The sequence below is a fragment of the Myiozetetes cayanensis genome, unplaced genomic scaffold (genome assembly GCF_022539395.1).
Source record: "Myiozetetes cayanensis isolate MyiCay16 unplaced genomic scaffold, myiCay2020 scf16, whole genome shotgun sequence".
Lineage (NCBI taxonomy): Eukaryota > Metazoa > Chordata > Aves > Passeriformes > Tyrannidae > Myiozetetes > Myiozetetes cayanensis.
In genome coordinates this window covers 18,375,502-18,394,403 of record NW_026087270.1, presented here as the reverse complement: position 1 = coordinate 18,394,403, position 18,902 = coordinate 18,375,502, and the positions used below count along the sequence as shown (strand labels likewise).

The following is an 18,902-nucleotide window of genomic DNA, read 5'->3' as shown; positions in this document are numbered from 1 at the left end:
TAGAACTCAAGTATAACTTCAAAAGTCAAAATTTGAAGTAGTATTCATGTAATTTTAGTTTATTTCTTTGCAGAAATACCTGTAACAAAATACCCGATTCTAAGCTTCATAACATTAGAACAGTACAATGGGTATTACTGTTGGAAACCAACTTATGCTTGTTTTGTGCTTGTCTGACAATCAAAAGACAATCAGAAGTCTAAATGCCAGTATAATAAAACTGAAAGAATTGCAGTAATATATATGGCTACTCCTCTTGTTTGCAAAAGAATTAGTAAGGAAAGATAGGAAGAGTAAACAAGAGAAAAGAAGTGCCTGGAACGCTGGGAAGCACAGAGCTTTTTTGCTTCATTAACACAGTTTACTTCAATTAACTTATGGTGGAGAGAACAGGAAGCCTGGGGTTATATGTCCGTAAATCATGAAAAGCAGAAATGAAAGTCTGCATGCAGTGATTTGCTTTTCCAAGACTGGTGGCTGTTTGTGTTTAGTTCTTGGGAGAATCTGGCTGGTCCCTTTCTAAACTGGAGATAGGTCTCTTCTAATTTGTGAATACTGGATCTCAGATTTTGTAATTTAGTCACAGTTTGGAATAGGTTTCACTAACTAAACCCTGAACGTTTTTCTAATGCTAGCAAAGTACATCAAGTGCTCAAATTATATGTGCTTTCTGGTCCCAAATCCTCAACATAAGCCATTAGTAGCCATTAAGAACATAGATTGTGAATAAGGATCACTGTGGGGTTTCGTACTCCCTGCTTGTAATTTGTAAACAAAGCAAAGATTTTTGATATTGTGGCTTGTGTAAAAAAAAAAATTGCATTCTGATAATAGTTCGCTCTTTCATATACATTTGACATAAAAGCCCATCCATATCTGAATACAGGTTTCTAAAAACTGGTTCTAATCTTTCTATGTTATACTTTTATGTGTTTATAAACAGCAACAACTTATCTTTTTCATCATGAAGTACTGCAAGCAGAAGATGGACAGAGATGCTGTGCAGTATAAATACTACAGGGGTCACAAAGACTACCCTTCAACATACGCATAGAGTGGGGATTAGGAGATTAAAACCAATCTGTTTTCAACTGCCCACTGCTGAGTCATTGATTTGCCACCCAGCTAGGCGGGCTGCAATGTCTCCATTTCTCTTGCAGAAAATTAAGCCTCTTTTCAAAATTCCACTGGGATGATGAACTTAATTATGGATCTGAGTAGTTAAATAATGTTACAGTTGAGCAGGGAATAGAGACCAATTATTATGAAGAATCAAAGACGACTCCATTCTTTTAAATATAACAGAATTCTACCCAGCCAAAAGACCATTTTTTCTTCTCTCTGTGTCATTTTGAAGCACAAGGAATGTGCTTCATTCCTAAAATATTTTTCATTCTGGGTTAAGTCTGTCTTGATATGAAATTACTTTCTGTCTTAATTATACATTAAGTGATCATTGGTCATTTCTTTGACAGCAACAAGAAAAATGTAGGAATATTCTATTTAATTTTATCTTTGAAATAAAGTAGGTTTGAAGGTTGTTTTTCTTGATGTAGTTCTTAATCAGCAACTGAGCGTGTGTGGACTCCAGAGACAAAAGCTACAGTAAGTAAAAGCCTGGTTTATTTTTGAAGCCAGTGAGAATCAATCCATTAACTTCAGAAGCCTCGAGGTCTTACACTGGGGTAGCAAAGGGTATCAGAACTCTGGTTGCCAAGTGTCATTCTAGCCAGCAATGGACAGCTTATATCCCTATTTTTAGGTGGTACTTTTACTGGCTCTTCCAGTATTTTGAATGTATATAATACAAGCCAGTCCTACATTAGAATTTCTCTCGCTTTGGTTTTAAAGAAAGCAAGGGAGACTTGCAGAAGAACAAGAGAACCCGAATTGCTTCCCATTCCATAGTGGCATGGAGTTGAGTCTCTCTGTCCTATGCAAACTCTGTGTTTTGAAGTTCCTGACTCCTGTGGAGAGTGTTCCCATGCCTCAAGTAGAAAAGACAACAATTGAGTTTTGTTTGGAAAGGATACTTATGAAGACTGTTCCCCTTGCACAGCTTCCATCTCTGAGTAAAGGAGCAATGGCTCTCTATGTTGGTTAAAACCAAAAAGTTGTGAAAAGTGATTGAGGGGAGAAGACTTCCTTGTTTTGAAAATATGAATAAAAGCCAGTCAATGTTTCCACTCACTGGGAGGATGAAGCCTTGATTTTAATAATTCCGAACCTCAGGACAGACTAAACATCTAAATTCAGAACAATGTTCAGAGAAAGAAACTGGATCTTGTTTAAGTATGATTTGTCTCCTTACTATAAATATAACTGTTGAGGAGATAATTTAAAGGTCTCAGAACTAAATATTCAATGAAAATTTAAATATTTTGAAAAAGACAAAACTATTTTGTGGGACTCGTGTCACAAAACAGACCCCTACTGCCCAAGTACAGGGCACTTTTTTTCATTTTGGAATGTGTTCTGTTTCCAGTGAAGAGGAAATGATTTTCCATTGCTGCCTTCTTCCCTGCCCTGTCTTCACTGTCTAGATTGTAAAGTTCAGGTAGAGATTTGGAAGCATTTGAGAGATGTACTTAGTCATACAAAATTATTTTACCTGAGAGACTTACAGAGCTCAAGGATTATTATTAGTAGCTCTAATAACAATCAGCTCTTACCTACTTGCTTTTCATTCCTACATCTCAGAGTGCTTAGTGAAGAAGGGTCAGTGCCTGCTTAATAGAAGGAGAAACTAAAGCACATGAAGGGAAAGTGATTTGATTGTGGCTTAACACCTACAGTGTCACAACCAAGTAATGAAGTTGGAAATAAATTACAGAGGCTTTTAGCACTGTTTTGTGCCTTCTAACAGCTGCCTGGAGACCTGTGCAAATGAAACTTTACAAGCCTTGGTCTGTTCTCCTCCCAAAGATGTCTGCCACAAAAGGTGCTGCTGTTGGCGTTTTCCTGACAGAGATCACAGACTGGTTTTTCCATCTGTGTAGGTTGATGCTTTCCAGGTCAGGGGAAGACGTGAGGATGATGTAGTAGTGAGTAGCTATTGTGTAAAGTCCATTTTCTGCAAAACCGGAGGACTAATTTACACTGAGTGCTTGGAACTCTTCAAACTCTACCAGTGTTTCTGCCTCTAATCTGAGGGTCTCACTGGGATGTAAGACAGACACAGTCACAGAAGAAATAGCACATAATAAGGGGGAAGTGTCACTTACATCTAAGTGACCGTTTCATGTCTGAAGTGTTAAACCACTGTTCCTAGTTGCCACTAAAGACTCGGAGGAGAAGTTAGCAAACACATAAATCAGCCAATCCATTTTCATACTTTGACAGGCTGGGCCCTCAGGAGACTCTGCCGTGACTCTGTTCTAGCATTGCATTTCACATTAATTTAAAATGCTGAAGAGAAGAGCCTTTGAGTCTCCTCTGGAGGTTTTATAACTCCCAGGGTCTCTGCTGCAGACAAAGGTGGGAAGTGGGACTGGCACAGATGCTGTGCTGGGGATTGCAATTGAAAACTGACTGGGATGTGTTTGTAACGTGGTGCACACTGCAGTGGTCTCAGTTACTCTGCAGCCATTGGTTGGACACACCTATACTGCTAATTCACAGTGCTTTGGATGAGTTTAAAGGGAGTTTTAAAACACACATCCTTTTCAGAAACTGGATATTCATTTTACAGTCAAATCAAGTTTAAAAGGTATCAGTGAGTGCTGAGCAGAAACTGTGTCTATAGTTTACTAGAAGGCTTCAAAATTGCAACATCCATCTTTAGATAGAGGATTAATGGGGAGCCTTCTTAGTTACACTGTCTGTCAGGGATGCTGTGTCAGCTTGGGACAGTAGTGCAACAGAACTTGACCTGATGAGTTTGTCCATATTTTTCCAGGTGTATCAATCTAATAAAAACTCACTTCTGAAGACAAATTTTGGCTCTCTTAAATTGTAATAGCTGTAACTGTAATGTAAATCTAAGCTGTACGAGACATGTAAATGTGTACATGGGGTAGGGAGGTGAGTGAAAGAGGTATCATTCTCATAATGGCTATCAACTGAAGAGAGGTTTTGGAGGCTTTTTCCTCCCAGTGAAACTGGGAGATACAGAAGTATTTCATGTAGAAGGCTGTCCTTCCTACTGTTCTTAGCAGGAAATTTTTCTGTTTTTTGACATCTGCCACGAGAGCAAATTCTAGCAAAAATAAGAATTCTCACTTAAAACACAGTATGTGAACATAAAGCAAAACTACAGTCTGATGTGGGTAGTTTGAACAGTTAACAGTATTCTTCAAAATCAAAAGAAATAAAGAGGAAAAAGATGTCTTGTAGATTTTGCTAAATTTCTGGAAGAAATTGTGTTTAATTAATATTGATTCCTAAGGTTATTAAGAGATTTACTTTTCAAATTCTCTGAAAATTAATGCTGTTCTCAGGGAGTACAGTAATTGTTCAGGGAACATGTTATTATTCATTGCTTAAAGGAAACCTAGCAACCTTTGCTTTGTGTGCAAAGCTCAACTTGTTTTCAAAAGGGCTGATATGGTGGTAACAGATGGCAGAAGGAGCAGCAGCTCTGATTGCAGAACTGCTTTGAAGCACATTTTTATTGTTTTCTCCTCTCGAGGAGCCTGCTTTGTGTGAGAAAATGAGGGTTCCCTGAGTTAACCTCTGCGAGCCCCTGGTTTATACTCCTGATGCAGGTCCATCTCGCTTGGGTAGCTTAGGCTGCCTTTGCTGTCCCAGCCACCGTGTGTGTCGTGTCTGGGAGCGAAGGGCAGCAGCTGCACACGATCTTCAGAGAGGGGAGTGGTTGCTTTCTGACCCCAGGAAAACAACATGGAGACGTTTCCGTGCTCAGCTTTTCTTCTCCTTGATCAGTTGTCCATCAGCTGCAGTTATCCCAAGATGTATAAAAGAAAGGTCTTGTGCTGCTCAGGAATCTGTTTAGATGACTCTAAAGCTGTGCCATTTAAAACAGGAGGGTAACCTAAACATTTTCCACATGCTCAGTTTCTGCTATAAAATGTTAATGTAGGAATTGGATGGAGTCCAGTAAATTGCCTGAGACTTTTTATAAAAAGAACAAAAAGACCCTACCACGGCACTGTACCATATTCCTTCACTTTGTTATAATTAATGGTACTAATCATGGTCTTTTCCCCTTCATTAAGGGGGATAAATAAAAACTGTTGTGCAGACTGAAATACAGATTTGAGAGAGTGTGAATTGTGGGCTTTATCCTCTTCAGAAGAGGAAGAGCCTACATTCATGGCACCATGAATGCTTTCCCTCACATATAAAGCTTAATGAACCGTTGCCAAATAACAAATTCTCTGAGTTCACAGAACAGTAATTGTTGTCACATGGCAGGTGGGGGAAAATAGGATTCTGAAATAATCAAGAGCAAATGTAGCTAGAAAGAATTACAGAGCACCACACAGAATTTTGAGCTGACCTCTATAACATTTTAAACTTCTTTGGTACACTTCAATAACATATTTATAATAATAAATTAGTAATTTAACTAATGTGTCTTCTTTAGAAGCTGCTACATATTTCTGAAGGCAAAAGACAGAGCTGTCAAATGACTAAAAATAAGCTAGATCTTTTTACACTGTGTCTATGCAAACCAAAATTACATCTTTCTTGGGAATTAGGACTAATCTAAGTCATCTCTGTGGGACAAGAATATTTGAATTGGGAATGTGATTATCTGCAAGTTCTCCTTGGTATCTTCTCTTCACAGTACCAGGAATGAGGACAGGGGCACACAGTTTGGCTGTGCCAGTTAGTTTCTTGATGCCTACTCTGCTGCTTGTATTGGAAAATGCTAAATGGGAAAACTGTCTAGGAGGTGTTGATACAATTACAAAAGATTACAGAAATATTGTACTGGAAAGATGGAAACTGTATTTTCTTTTCTCTTCCTCACTCTGTCTGCTCATTATAATGCCATGGGATTACATAATGATATCCCACAGCAGTAAATAGAGAGGTACAAACCGTGTTACCACATCCTGGAGCATCAACCCCGGAGGTCTGAACCTGGAGTGTGTGTGCAAATATCAATCCTTGTGCTTACACAGTTGCTTTATCCACAGTAATTCAGTTGAATCTCAGCCTTCTGCATTTTTAGTGGAGCATCCCTTGAACTTGAACAATATTGGCTCCATATGGTAAGATGAATGTTTCTGTGGGAGTAAGTCACTGTCACATTGATTGTAAATTCTGTTTCTGTGCCCTGCTCTTACTCTCTGTCTGGGGGGTTTTATTTCCAACACAGTTACTCAAGGCCCCTGGCAGATGATTCTTTACAAATGCAGTGTTCATACTTTTGTTTTTAGGAGGAGAGGTTTTTTTTTTTCCCTCAGAGCATGCAAGGCTGCTTTCAGCAGGGTTAGTTTTCCTTTGTAATATGAACATCATTAGTTTGGTTCTTGTGACTGTGAATTTGTTTGCCATAGGGCTCTGTACTTTGGAGACTTACCCTCTTCAGAAGAGGGTTGCAGGAAGCAGTATTACATGTCACATTTATTTCAGTGGCAAAATTGACACCTTCATGGTCACCTAAGCAGGTGAAATGGATGGTTTTGCTCATTTACAGGCCAAGATGTGATTAAACTGTAAGGACTGCAGCTGGAGCTGGGCTGGTAGATCCCATCTTCCTGAGGGAGTCTGAGTGTTTCAGTCAGATTATTTTGCCATCTCTGGATTTATTGGCTGTGTGTAGGTTGTGGGGTGACAGACTCTGGGGACATCTTTCTCTAGGGGTTTGACTAAATTTTAGCTCTCTTCCTATTTGCATGCCAGTATTTGCTTCCCCTGAAGGAAGAGGCAGTGGCAAATGCTTGGACTTGTACGTAACCCTTTGTTTTAGAGGGTACACATTTAAAAAACTGTCCACTTTACTTTGTTTTTTTTGAATGGCTCCCTCCTGGCAATGCAAAACTTCTAGAAAATGTCACTAAAGGTTAAGTTCTCCTCAAAACAACCCTTTTGTTTTTGTCTACATATTACTGGTCAGTATTTGAGATTCTAGTTTGATTCTTTAATCAAGTGAGATATCTCATCTATGGCATGGCCCAAATTTTTAATCATTAAAGACATTTCCTTCCAAGCATTTGATGATTTACTAACACAGCAATGATGTGTTTGAAGCTGGTTTTCAGGCTGTCATCGAAATACCCCAGTACTGAGGTAGCATTTCTCAGGGTTTTGTTTAAGTATCTGTTGATGCTTTTCTTGACATCCAGATGCAGTAGAACTGTTTTGCACTGCTGGGACAGATGTGTGTAAACATAAACTGTTAGAGACAAGGTATTTGTCAAGTTTGCAGCTTTGTATACTTCGTGCACTGGCACACAATACACAAGATGTGCAAGGCTTTCCAGTGAGCTCAGAAAATTCCCATGATAGCAAGCAATGTGACTGAATGTAAAGTTAATTCCCTTGCTGTAGCTCTTAAATTTAAATTGTTGCTACTCATGATTTTTTTTTTTCTTGTCAACAAGAATCTTTCTGCCATAACCTTGCTGGCTTGATTTCTTTCATGAGCAGTTTACTACCTGATAGCAGTCTCAGTGGAGGACAAACCACTCCTTAGTCCATACAGGACTGGATTTTGAAAAACAATTCTGGGAATATGCACAGTTTTGCATAGCACAGAACAGTCCCAGCATGGTCTCTCCAACAGACTGTACTAATATGCTATGGCATTGAGATGAAATCTTTTAATAAAAAGTACTTGATGTCAAGTACTTTTGTGTACTCGACACAGTCAGTACTTGGAAAATAAAAATGCAGAGCTATCAGTTTTGCACTTAATTATTTAATTTACAGGCAGGGGATAAATGTAAATATGTAGCCTCAGAAACTGGCAATTTGGATTCCAAACACACTCTTAGTAGGCTTTCCTCATTAAGAGAAAAAGCCTCTTTCCCATCTGTAATGAGCTTTTTACGCCCCCCTCCCCAAAGCAAGCAAAATGTAATGGTCAGTGGTATAACAGGAATCTGAATCCAGTCTTAGCTTACCAGAGTTTGACTGGTTTGACTATTGCAAATGTTCTGAAAGTTGGAGTATATTTTGCATATTTCAGCATAAATTTGAAAAATGCTTATTTGTTTGTGTGAAAATTATATAACTGGGACACTTTATTAAACTGCAAATAGATTCTCTCAGTTTTAATTTTACCTCTAGGTAACATTAGAGTTTAACAAGACATTACGCACAATTTTTTCCTCTTTTAATAATTATTCTATTTTAAAACGTAGGGACTTTATATTTAGATATTACCTTCCTGTACATTTCCACAGATATAGAAGAGTTGTTCATGGCACAAGTAAGACTACATGATGATTTTTAGAAATCAGTATCAGAAGTAGTTCCCTGCAGAAGGTTAATTCAATGTGTGTGTTGTCGACCCAGAGCTGCTAATGTAGGGCAGTGGAGGTGAACTCAAGTCTGGCTTATGGTGAAGAAGCCACTCTGGCTTATTTGTTTACATATATCTTCTTTGAAAATGTGAGTTTAGAGGGTTCTTGTGTGTTAAGCAGCAAAACTGATTTTTGTGAAGTGCTGGCTTGGTGTGGTGGAAGCAGCACCTTTGTGCCAAGATCCACGTTGCAGCTGAACTGAAGGCTCAGCGTTGTCTTCCTGCGGCTGCCACGTTGAGTCACCACAATATAGCATACCCTGGGAAATGGAACAGTCTAAAAGTAGCTACAGCATTTGGCCACACAAACCAATATTTTTATACAGAATTATAGGGCTTGTAATATTCCAGAGGTCGAATAGTTTTCCTGTCTGCACAACCCATAGTCCTTGTTCCTCTGTGAAATACTAAATTAGATTGAATAAACAGATTTTTCTTACTATTTTACCTCAGATGGTATTTAATATAGTAGTGCCTCTATTGTAACTTGGGAACTGACTAGGACCCTGCAAGGGTATTTATTTACTTTCCTAATAGTGGTCCCAAATATTTTCCTCCACGATGATTATACACCAGATATACTCTGCTTCATGGTTTCCATCAATACTGCCACTGAAAAGAAACCCCAAACCCCCCCAAGTCAAAAAAAGCTGGAGGAAATGTGAAGTCCGGCAGACAAGCTGCTTTGGATGCACTGCCATGCAGGCACTTTCCAAGGAAATTCTAATTATGTTAACGTCTTCAGCTCTTGCTTTTGAGCTCTGTTTTTTTTAATTAGCAGTGTGTTCCTAAAGCCCCTCCCTTTCCCCCAGGACTGTGTGTGCAGCAGCCACTGCTCCAGCAGAGCCCTGGGCTCTGTCCCTGCGGTGCCAACCCTGAGGGGCTTTGCTGCCCTCACCCCTCTTCTCCAGCACAGCCAGGCCTTATCCTGGGCCATTCCTTGGCAGACTTTGACAGGGAAAGACCCAAGTCCATTGCAGTCCCGATCTGCACTCACAGGCACCCCATGGCACGTAGTTATTTCTGATTAATGGAAATTAGTGTGATCCTGTGCACAGATCGCTTGGTGAGTATGAGGCCTTGGCAGGCACTCCATTAAGGCTGCACAGGAAAGGCTAAAGCCAATTTGAGTTGACTTCTTTTTCTCAACTGACTGTAATTTACATTTGGATGTTCGGCTTTTAGACTTAAATCTCGTATGCTTTTTGGATAGAGATGCTGAGATGATTCCATCTGCTGTAGTCAGTAAGGGGATTACAAGCAGCACATTGCTGCTGTAAGGCAGAGCACTCTCCATGCAGTGTTTTCCCTTCAGTGTGGTTACTGGGGATGGCACTGAAAGGCATGTGACAGGCGCACTTTTCTCTGCAGCATGAGACACTGCAAATCAGTAAACCCGTGGAGACTTCTTATGGTTTGCAGCATTGAAGAGAAACCCTGATTTTGAATTACTAAGTTTGGAAAATATGGTTCCTACACCTGCCTGTCCTAGATAGCAGAGGAAATAAACTGTTTTGCACTTTTCTATTGGAATGGCATACATTGCATAAAAAAAGCTGGAGAGAATGCTCCTTATGATTCACCCGTGACAGTGAGACATTCAGAGCAAGGGAGCCTGAGGGAGGAGGGAAGAATCTGTGTAGAGAAGCTCTTGCAGCAGTCACTGACAGCCATCCAGCAGATCAGCCCATCCTCTGAGATTGCTGCAATCCCCTCAGTTCAGGAGAGTCTCCCCATGTAGGGGTAGATGCAGCAGTGATTGCCTGTATTTTCCTTGTTTTCCTCTGCCTTCACCCTCCCTGAAGCAGGTTAGCTGAATGGGAACAGCAATAAAAACACCATCAATATCCATTTGGAAAACAGTCTAAAAAAGGACTGAACAGACTGAAGACAGAATAATGCCAGTTGTTTATTACATGCTCCCCTGGCTGGCACAAACCCTTGAAAGTTAACAAGGCATTGTTGAGTACAAATGACTTCTAAATTCACTTACTGCAAAGCTGACTTTCCAGTTATAAAATGAATAAGATGGTTCTTGGATAGCTGAAAAACAAGAAAACCAAATAAGCTTACAAAACTGTGTCTGTATGAAATGGAGCTCTGCTTGTTATTTAGAGGTGTCAGATAACATGTGAGCCTAGCCTTGTGAAGGAGAATTATCTGTGGTGGTGTTTTCTGAGCCCTGGGTACAACTTTCCTCTGTGGGCATTTTCTTTAATCCATGCAGTATTGCCACATTCACTGTTAACAAGAAAACCATACACTCAAACTAATTGCCCTCCACAATCCAAAACTTGATCCTCATATCATTGGGAATTTTGATTTGCAGCTGTGTAAGTCCTCAACTGCCAAAACTGTCAGTAAAGTTGAAAACCTAAGCCAGAACTTAATTCTAATTTGCTTGTGTGTCCACCTGCAAATACCTTTTTAAAAGACTGTAACACATGATATAGATGAGAAATGATACTGCATTCTGGTTTCCCTGGAAGCCCTGCCTCTTCTGTGTGTAAGAGCAGGAGTCCACATTGTATTTCATCTGCCTGGCAGGTATGGGGGCTGCTGCTGTGAGCTGAAGGATGTAAACCCTGCTGAGAAATACTGAAAGTCCCCAGCACCTTTGTAGAAGAATGTAAAAAATCCCTTCAAATCCAAAACTTGCTGTAGAATGAAGAAAACATTGTCAAAATTAATATTTATTTAGTGTTTCATCCTTTTCCCTTGACTCCCTTTTTTTTCCTTCTGCATTCCAGTTGTACACAGATACCAAGCCATCAGGCTGCTGCTGATAATAGTAGTTTTATATGGCATTTGAGAGGTGGCCCTGAATCTTGCATACCAACAAGGGCTGGGATGCAAAAGGGTGACAACACAAGTGGGACAGAGGACCAGTGGGACTGCAAAGAACAGGAGAAAGTCAAATTTTTGCACGTGTTGCACATCAAAATCAAAACATTGAACATGGCAATTGGGAAAAGTGTCAGTGTGCTGGCAGCAAGCCCCAGTAATACCAGTAAGCTGCAGTGTCTCTGGTGGCTTTGTGTGTGTGTGTTTTCAAAATGCAGCTTGCTGGATAGAGATGTGAAAGAGGACGATACAGAGGCTGCACAGATAGGGTTGGAAGTAGACGTCTAAGAGCTCTTCCATTAATCACCTTTTTATTTCTTCTTTTCCAGGTGCAAGTGGGAAGTACACCTCAGGACCAAAGAATTGTGGGATACATTTCCTGCACTCACTTGCAAGCTATTGCAGGTACTGTCCTAATATGCATCTCTTAGTTTGTCACTATTTCCAGCCCTGTGGGGGTATCCCTGTGCAAAAGGAGCAAGTATTGCTCCTCCTGTGTTTCTGACAAAGAGCAGGGAGCACTGCAAAGAAGGGTAGACAAGTATCCCCAACCTTTCTCATTTCCAGTCTCAGAGTAATTAAGTATCATAGGACACAAACAAAAAATATCCCTTGAGAGCTTTTCTTCTCTTTGCTCCCTCTTAAACAAATACTGTTGTTTTAGAAATACATTACTATCATTGTTACCCAACAGCATTTAACCCGTGCTGTGAGTAGTGGCATATAAACCTAAATGTCTTTGTATTGGCTAATCAGGGGATAATCAGAGGATACAAGTTGGGACAGTTATTCCACCTACTGATTTCTGATGGAAAAAGCCAAAATTCTCTGGGTTTTGACCTGCAGATTTCATAGGTAAATGACTAGCAGGTTAATACACTCATTGGAAAATTCTCTTGGTCATGTTTAAAAGCAGTTTCATACTTAGAGTAGGTGTAGTAATAAAAGCCAAATCTACAAACCTCTAGTCTGAGTATGATCCGAATTTAATTTAGCCAGAGGGGTGGATATTTTTCATTTTACTTGCTATGACTGTGATTCTTGTGCTCCTGGGTGCTGGAGAGCACAGCACAGCCCTGCCAGGCTGCCTGGGCACAGCCTGCAGACCAAGGCAGGGCAGTCGTACATCAGAAATGGGGGAGCTTTCCAGCTGTGCTGGGCATGTCTTATTCACCCTGTCAGGCAGCCAGTCCTGCTGCCCTGTCACTGCTTCAGTCACAGAGGAACTGGGGAACAAAACTGCCAGTCCCTGAAGTACATTAGAGAGACTGCACAGTTCTAAAAAAGACTAATGAATTTTTCAGCTCCTTTTTAACAATGTAACATCCTTCGCTGCTTTTCTATTTTTAACTTATGGTAATGTACTGTGAGATTGCTGTTGTGGAGCTGAGATTTGTTGCTGTTCTAGTTTAGTTTTCAGTTCTTTGGGTTTTGTTTCTAGTTTTCAGTCCTGTTCCTTTTTACTTCCTAGTCTTGAATTCTCAGTCCTTGATAACCACATTGTGAAATCCCTAAAATATTAAAGAGGAAGAGGATGGGGGGAAGAAGAATGGGGAAGTAATGTTGTATTTTCAAAGTCAGCCTAAAGCTTCTTCAAGGGTAAAACACAATCTTTCATTTTCGTGCTTCGCGTTTTTAGGCTTATCTGGTTCAAAGTACATTGAAATAGAGCAGACAATGATTTAAGAGTCTGTCCTTAGATATATTTGTTTCCGTAATGAAGTGGAAAATTAACATTCGTGAAGTTTGGCAGAGCTGTGCTTTCTGATTTGCATCATCTAATTCATAACATTTCACACATTAAAAAAATTATCCAAAAAACCCAGTTCAGCAATGTAAAGATGTGGTATCTATAAAAACTAGCACTGTTTAAAAGGTCAGCCATTTAAATCATCTCATGGCTGAGTGCAACCTGGTTTCCCTTCTAGGATACATAAACTTACAGTACATAAACAGTTCTGACACTTATGCGAGTATAAAATGAAGTGATCCAACTGCTTATCAGGGACCAGCTACTAATGCTTTTTTTCAAGAGATGTGATGGCTCAGCTCTGTTCTGAGCAAGTCCTATTTTTTCAGACCCGACCCTCAACTTTTTCAAGAAACCTTAGAGTTCGATGTAGCTTTCCCTCTCAATTCTCTGCCTGGTATGGGTTGCTGCTATGAAGCAGCTCTTCCTTTCCACGGTGGAGATAGCTGTGTTTCAGCAACAAATGAAGGGATCCTTTAATGAGACTTGGTGTAATTACTTTCAAGGGCTGTTAAGTTTTCTTATGTCTTTTGATTAGTCATTGATTAATGTTCTGGACAGGTTTTGCTGCCTTGAATCCACCCACATCCCCAGTCCCGTTGAGTCATGCCTTTGAGACAGCCCACCCAGCCATCAGTACCGAGTAAGCCTCAAGCTGCTGCAGCCCCAGGCCCAATGCTGTAGCACGGGATGCTGTCTCCTGACCTCGTTCCTGTCCCTGCTCGGAGTGGAGTGGGAATGCACCAGTTCCAGGTTCGCAGGCCTGCACCCAGTGGAAGCAGAGCTCAGCACTGAGAGAGCTCTCTGTGTTTGGAATTGTGGCAGTGCAATCACGAGTTACTCCAGTGCTGAGCATCCTTAGGCAGTGATTCCACACGTCTGAAGTACCCACACCATGGCAGCCTGCCCTTGCCCCTCCTGGCCCTTGTGCTACCCTGGCCCTTGCAGGCTGTGCTGCACTTGACTGGGGACCTGACCCAGCTGAAAGTAACACGGCAGAGTAAAAGGTGGGGTTTGTTCCTTTGGTTTTTTGGGTGGTTTGTTCTTACTGTGGTTTGTTTCCTCAGCTACCCTGGATTGAGTATGGTACCAGTGCAGGGTTTGTACAAGTCAGGTGTGACCCCGCCTGTCTCATGGCTAAACTGAAGCCTTTGCTTTGTGACTTGGAAACAATTTTTCCTTTTGACTAGGCTTTACATCCTACACTTTACAAGGGTTTTTTGCTCATCTTCCCCAGGTTCCCTGCCAATATATCCCATATTGCTTACCAGTGCCTCCACTGGACCTTTTCATTTCCTCTGACTAGGCCTGTAGCTGCTTTGTGCTACCGCCATAGTGCTCATTCTAATGTCATTCAGAGTAGGACAGAACAGTTCTCCCCCAGTGTGTAGTACCTGCCTGCAGTTCTAACTAAAGCCAGAGTTTCACTTTAGCATTTTAGTGAATGGAAAGGGCAAGTATGATTATTCTACAACTAACAAAGGAGAAGTATTTATTTATGCTGGCTGAGGTTTCCCACATTACCCTTTCATCCTTCCACAAAATTTGAAGCTGAAGGGAACTTTCAGAGAATTGGGAAATGCTGACTGCAGGAAACACTCACAATACAATTATGTGCATTTTTCCAGGCCAGTTTCTGAGGAAAAGAGTGCATAGCAATTAGGAAAAATCTGTATTCTCTGGTTAATCCGTGGTGGCAGTCAGTCAGATCAGTGATTCTATCTGAACGTTTAAGAAGTTGAACATAACTGTTGGAAGTTACTACCTATTCTCTTCTGTTAATATTTACTGATGATATTGCATTTCAGTAGCAGCTTCTGAAATATCTGTTCCCCTGATTGTTCTGGATGTGGGTTTGGCTTTTCTTTTACTTAGGAGTCTGATTAGTTGAGTTCTCTTCATCTCCAAAGCTCATTGGGAGCTGCTAAAACTTGAGTCTAATAACTTTTGCATAGATACAGCTGTACCTGCTGAGCAGCTGCAGTGAGCTGGATAATACCTATCTTGGAAAACAAGTGGATCCCATCTTGTGTCATGGAAATGTAGCTGATTTCACCGACACTGCTCCTGATAGAGCACAGAGGTGCAATTACTTTTATGACCTCTAGTGGGGATAGTCAGGGATGCCAGACTGTCACAAGTTCTACACTTCTGCTAGGAAGATACAAAGTCATCTGTTTCTAGAGCTCCAAGGCTCCTGTTTATCTGTAGAGCCCTGAGGTTGTGTGCTGTACAGTGCTGTTACAAAGCTCAGCATCCTCAGTGAGAGAGATGTCTGTCACTATGCAGGTAATGCCTTCTTAGTAACAATGATGCACATTATCAGACACAACATCCTCCTAAAATATTTTTGTCTCTCTGTCTCTTGTTTTTCTCAAGAGCTTTCTGTTTTGGAGAATTTTGCCTTTGTGTGTCAGTTAAGTGGGTTTGCTACATTCTTCAAGCTGATCTGTGCCAGGTTGCTGCCCGAGTCTCATGCCCATGTGGTAATGGCTGCCTTTTTTAATTACTCATCTTGGTGAAGCCATGACAGATAATTCACAGAAAATGACACTCCTTGACTGTTCAGGAACGTAAAAGGCAGTCTTGGAAAATTAGGCAATTTATGTAATTGGGACTTTGTGGGGAACAAGATGTTACTGCATCCTCATTAACAAGCACCATGCTTAAAAACTATGTTGTGAGGAAACAAGAGTAAGCCAGAAGAAAGAATGGCCTAAGGAGAGGAGATAGGAGGGAAAGGTTGCGATGCTTCAAAAGGAGAACAGTCCATCAACTTGAATAAGTTTCACCAGGAATGAGAAAGCTGGGACAGCTGCAGGAGGAGAAGGCTCTTGTTAAAATGTGTAAATGCTTGATAGGAGGGTGTAAGGAAGAGGGAGGCATCTCCTCAGTGGGGCCTAGTGATGGGATGAGAGGACATGGGCAAAACCTGAAGTGCCATTTAAACAAAGGAAAATGTTTTTAATTGCAAGGATGACTAAGCACTGCAACAGGCTACCCAGAGGTTATCCTCCAACCACAGGGGTATTGAAAACCTGACTGGACATGGTTCATGAGAAACCTGTGGTAGGTGACCCATGCTTGAACACAAGGGTTGGACTAGATGATCTCCAGATCTTTCACAGGCTCCTGCTTTCTGGGAATCTGTAAGTTTGCCTGTACCTTTCGTTAACAGAACGTCTGCGTTAGTCACGCACACCTCTTGTGGTGTCACCTGCTCCAGGCTGCATTTATTCCATGTGACCTATTTCCTGTGCTTTTGTTCAGCTGTGTCTTCACTGTGGGGCTTCCTTGTGCTGTCACAGGAAGGGGTTTTCCCAAGAATACACTGGTCTGGATCTGTGTCAAGCTGTGTGAGCAGGGTACAATGTGAACCTGAGGTACAAGTCACTGGAAACTGTAGGTTAGGGGATAGATTTGGGAAGCATTTTTATCTGCTTTTTTATCACAGCCCAACTGGTAAAGATTTGCTGGGAATAGCACAAGCAGAAGAAAAAAGCAGATTATTTTCTGTTGGAATTAGTAGACTGAAGAGATGAGTCAGCTTAAGAACCTACTTAAAACTCTTTCCCTAGTCGTGTTCTTTTCAAGATTTCTTTAAATTATTTAGCATTGTATCAAGTCATGGTTGGTTGAACATTTCTGAGTCTGTTTGTATTTAACTGTGTTTTAACACCTTTCCCCCACTCCTGCCCTGAGATGTTCTTGAAAACCTAGGACTTCCCAGGGTTGTAGTGGTAGTGATGCTGTGCTGCAGAGTTCACATTTTGAAAGTCTACAGAGTGCTGGTGACAGCTGCAGTTGAGATGAGTGATTACTAAACTGTGTGCACGTAGACTCCAATATTCACCATCTCCATAATGGCCACTGAAAGCAGCTCCAGACATATGTAACTGATGTTTTAATTAGGCTTTACACCTTTTTAATATCTAGCACAAAGTCGTAAATCAAGTTAAAATAAAATTCTACTCAGAATAAGTAATTTTGGGTTAGCTGCCTTTCCTTCTGATTGTGGTATTTGAAAACAAATCCTTCATTTTGAAGAAAAGTAATGTCACTCTGGTTTGATACATCTTTTCAAGTCTGAAACAAGCAAAATGATAACTGTTAACTATCAGTACAGTGAAAACAAAAGGAAGACGATATGGTAAAGAATTATTTCTACAATGTTTCTCTTTCTGCTCCTTTCCCCACATCAAGCTTTTGCTGTAATCATTTTAAGAGAGAGACAGTAATAGTTTTTTATTAGACTTCATGTCACCTAATGTTCTTGAAGTTAAGTGGGGTTAATTGCTGTAATTAGAGAGCTGGTTTGTGTGTCAAATGGTTTCACAAACAAAAACTGTTTGGCAACCGATCAATCTCAGCCCTTTCATATCACTCCTATAAAACAGGGCATGTCCTGGTGAAAAGAATCCAGTTCTTTATTTCTGAATACCTGCCAACCTAAATACGTATCTAACATGTACCTTTAAAATGATGAAAAAGTACTTCCGGTTCAGGCATTCTTACTTGAACAAAAATAGAACACTACCTTGGGTGGACTACTACGGTATGAGTAAGTTGAATTCACCATTGATGTATATTTACTATTTACACTTGAAAGTTAACATTTTCATTTTTAAAAGTTAGAAAGCAAAGCAAGATCAAGTGATTTACCCCAGAACATACTGTCTAGTTCTGTCTGAAGTAGGATTTTAACTCTGAATTCCTGATCATTAATGTAATGCATCAGCTCCTCCTCTGGCTAGAAACATTTGGCTGGTTGTCTGCAGCACAGGTGGCTTGTCCTCTCATTTCTTCAGACAAGCCTGGTAGGATTGGTTCCAGGAGAGATATTTAAATCATCAGAAAGTGTGGTTCCTAATGAACGTCCTAACAGGTGAAGCACGATGAGTGCACTGTCAGCCACACCATTTCTCTTACCTTGCACCCTTTTCTCAGGATGTCTATTAAGAGCTTAGCAACTGCTGTTTGGCTGAGTAACATGTTTGGTTATTTGTGTGTTTGTCTGCTACAGGAGACACTACTGTTCGATGTGAGCAACTGGATATGCTTCAAGATTGGCTGTCTGAATTCAGAAAATCTACCTCCTCCTCCAGTACAGCCAATCCAGAGGAGCTGGTGGCTTTTGATGTAATCTGCGGAGATCTCAACTTTGATAACTGCTCCTCTGGTAAGACAAGATTTGCCTTGATGTGTTCAGAAAGGAATAGGAATGTTCTTGATCCCTGTGGACTGGAGCAGTATATTAACACTGGCATTTGCAAGGAAAAACTTAATTGCTACAAACACTGCTAAAATAGCTTTAAGTGTGAGTTACTCTCCTTGGCTCATCCCATGAGCTCTGTGGAGTTACTAAGCATGATGGATTTTAAGGCACAAAGAGCAATAATTTGTGACTTATGTAGCAATAATGAGGACAGATCCAGTGGTTTAGCTTCACTTGAATTAGGTAGACACTTACTGTTCAACAGTTTTAATTACTAATGACAGACATGTATGTTATGGGATTTTTGTGGGGAAAAAGTAGTACATTCATGCAGTTAAAAATAGTTTCATGGTACATAGACATAGGAGACTAATGCTGCAGAGAGAACTCAACATTGCTGAATCAGTCTTGGAAAAAATTAACTGATGGTATGTAGTTTTAGGGCTTTTATTTTAAGAAATTTTAAAACTGTTTTTTTCTTTAATTGGATGCTGAGGGTACTAGGAAAAAACTCCACAAAACCATAATTAATGGGTGGTGAGTTCACAGAAATAGAAGCCTTTTCCAAACATAAATATTATGCTCTGTTAACAGTTAAATTGCATTGTGTCTGTGTATCCCAGAGCTCTTTGCTGATTTGGAGCTGGCACATG

At 40.5% G+C, this 18,902-nt stretch overlaps 1 protein-coding gene across 1 annotated transcript in view; it reads left to right on the top strand.

The window, feature by feature from the left end:
* The window catches only part of SMPD3 (sphingomyelin phosphodiesterase 3), a 101,020-nt gene that overhangs the window by 69,608 nt on the left and 12,510 nt on the right, over window positions 1–18,902 (top strand). Inside the window, exons 3-4 of the mRNA XM_050311040.1 lie at window positions 11,614–11,689; window positions 18,058–18,213. Of these exons, the coding sequence (XP_050166997.1) occupies window positions 11,614–11,689; window positions 18,058–18,213 (232 nt within the window). The remainder of the gene's footprint in view (window positions 1–11,613; window positions 11,690–18,057; window positions 18,214–18,902) is intronic.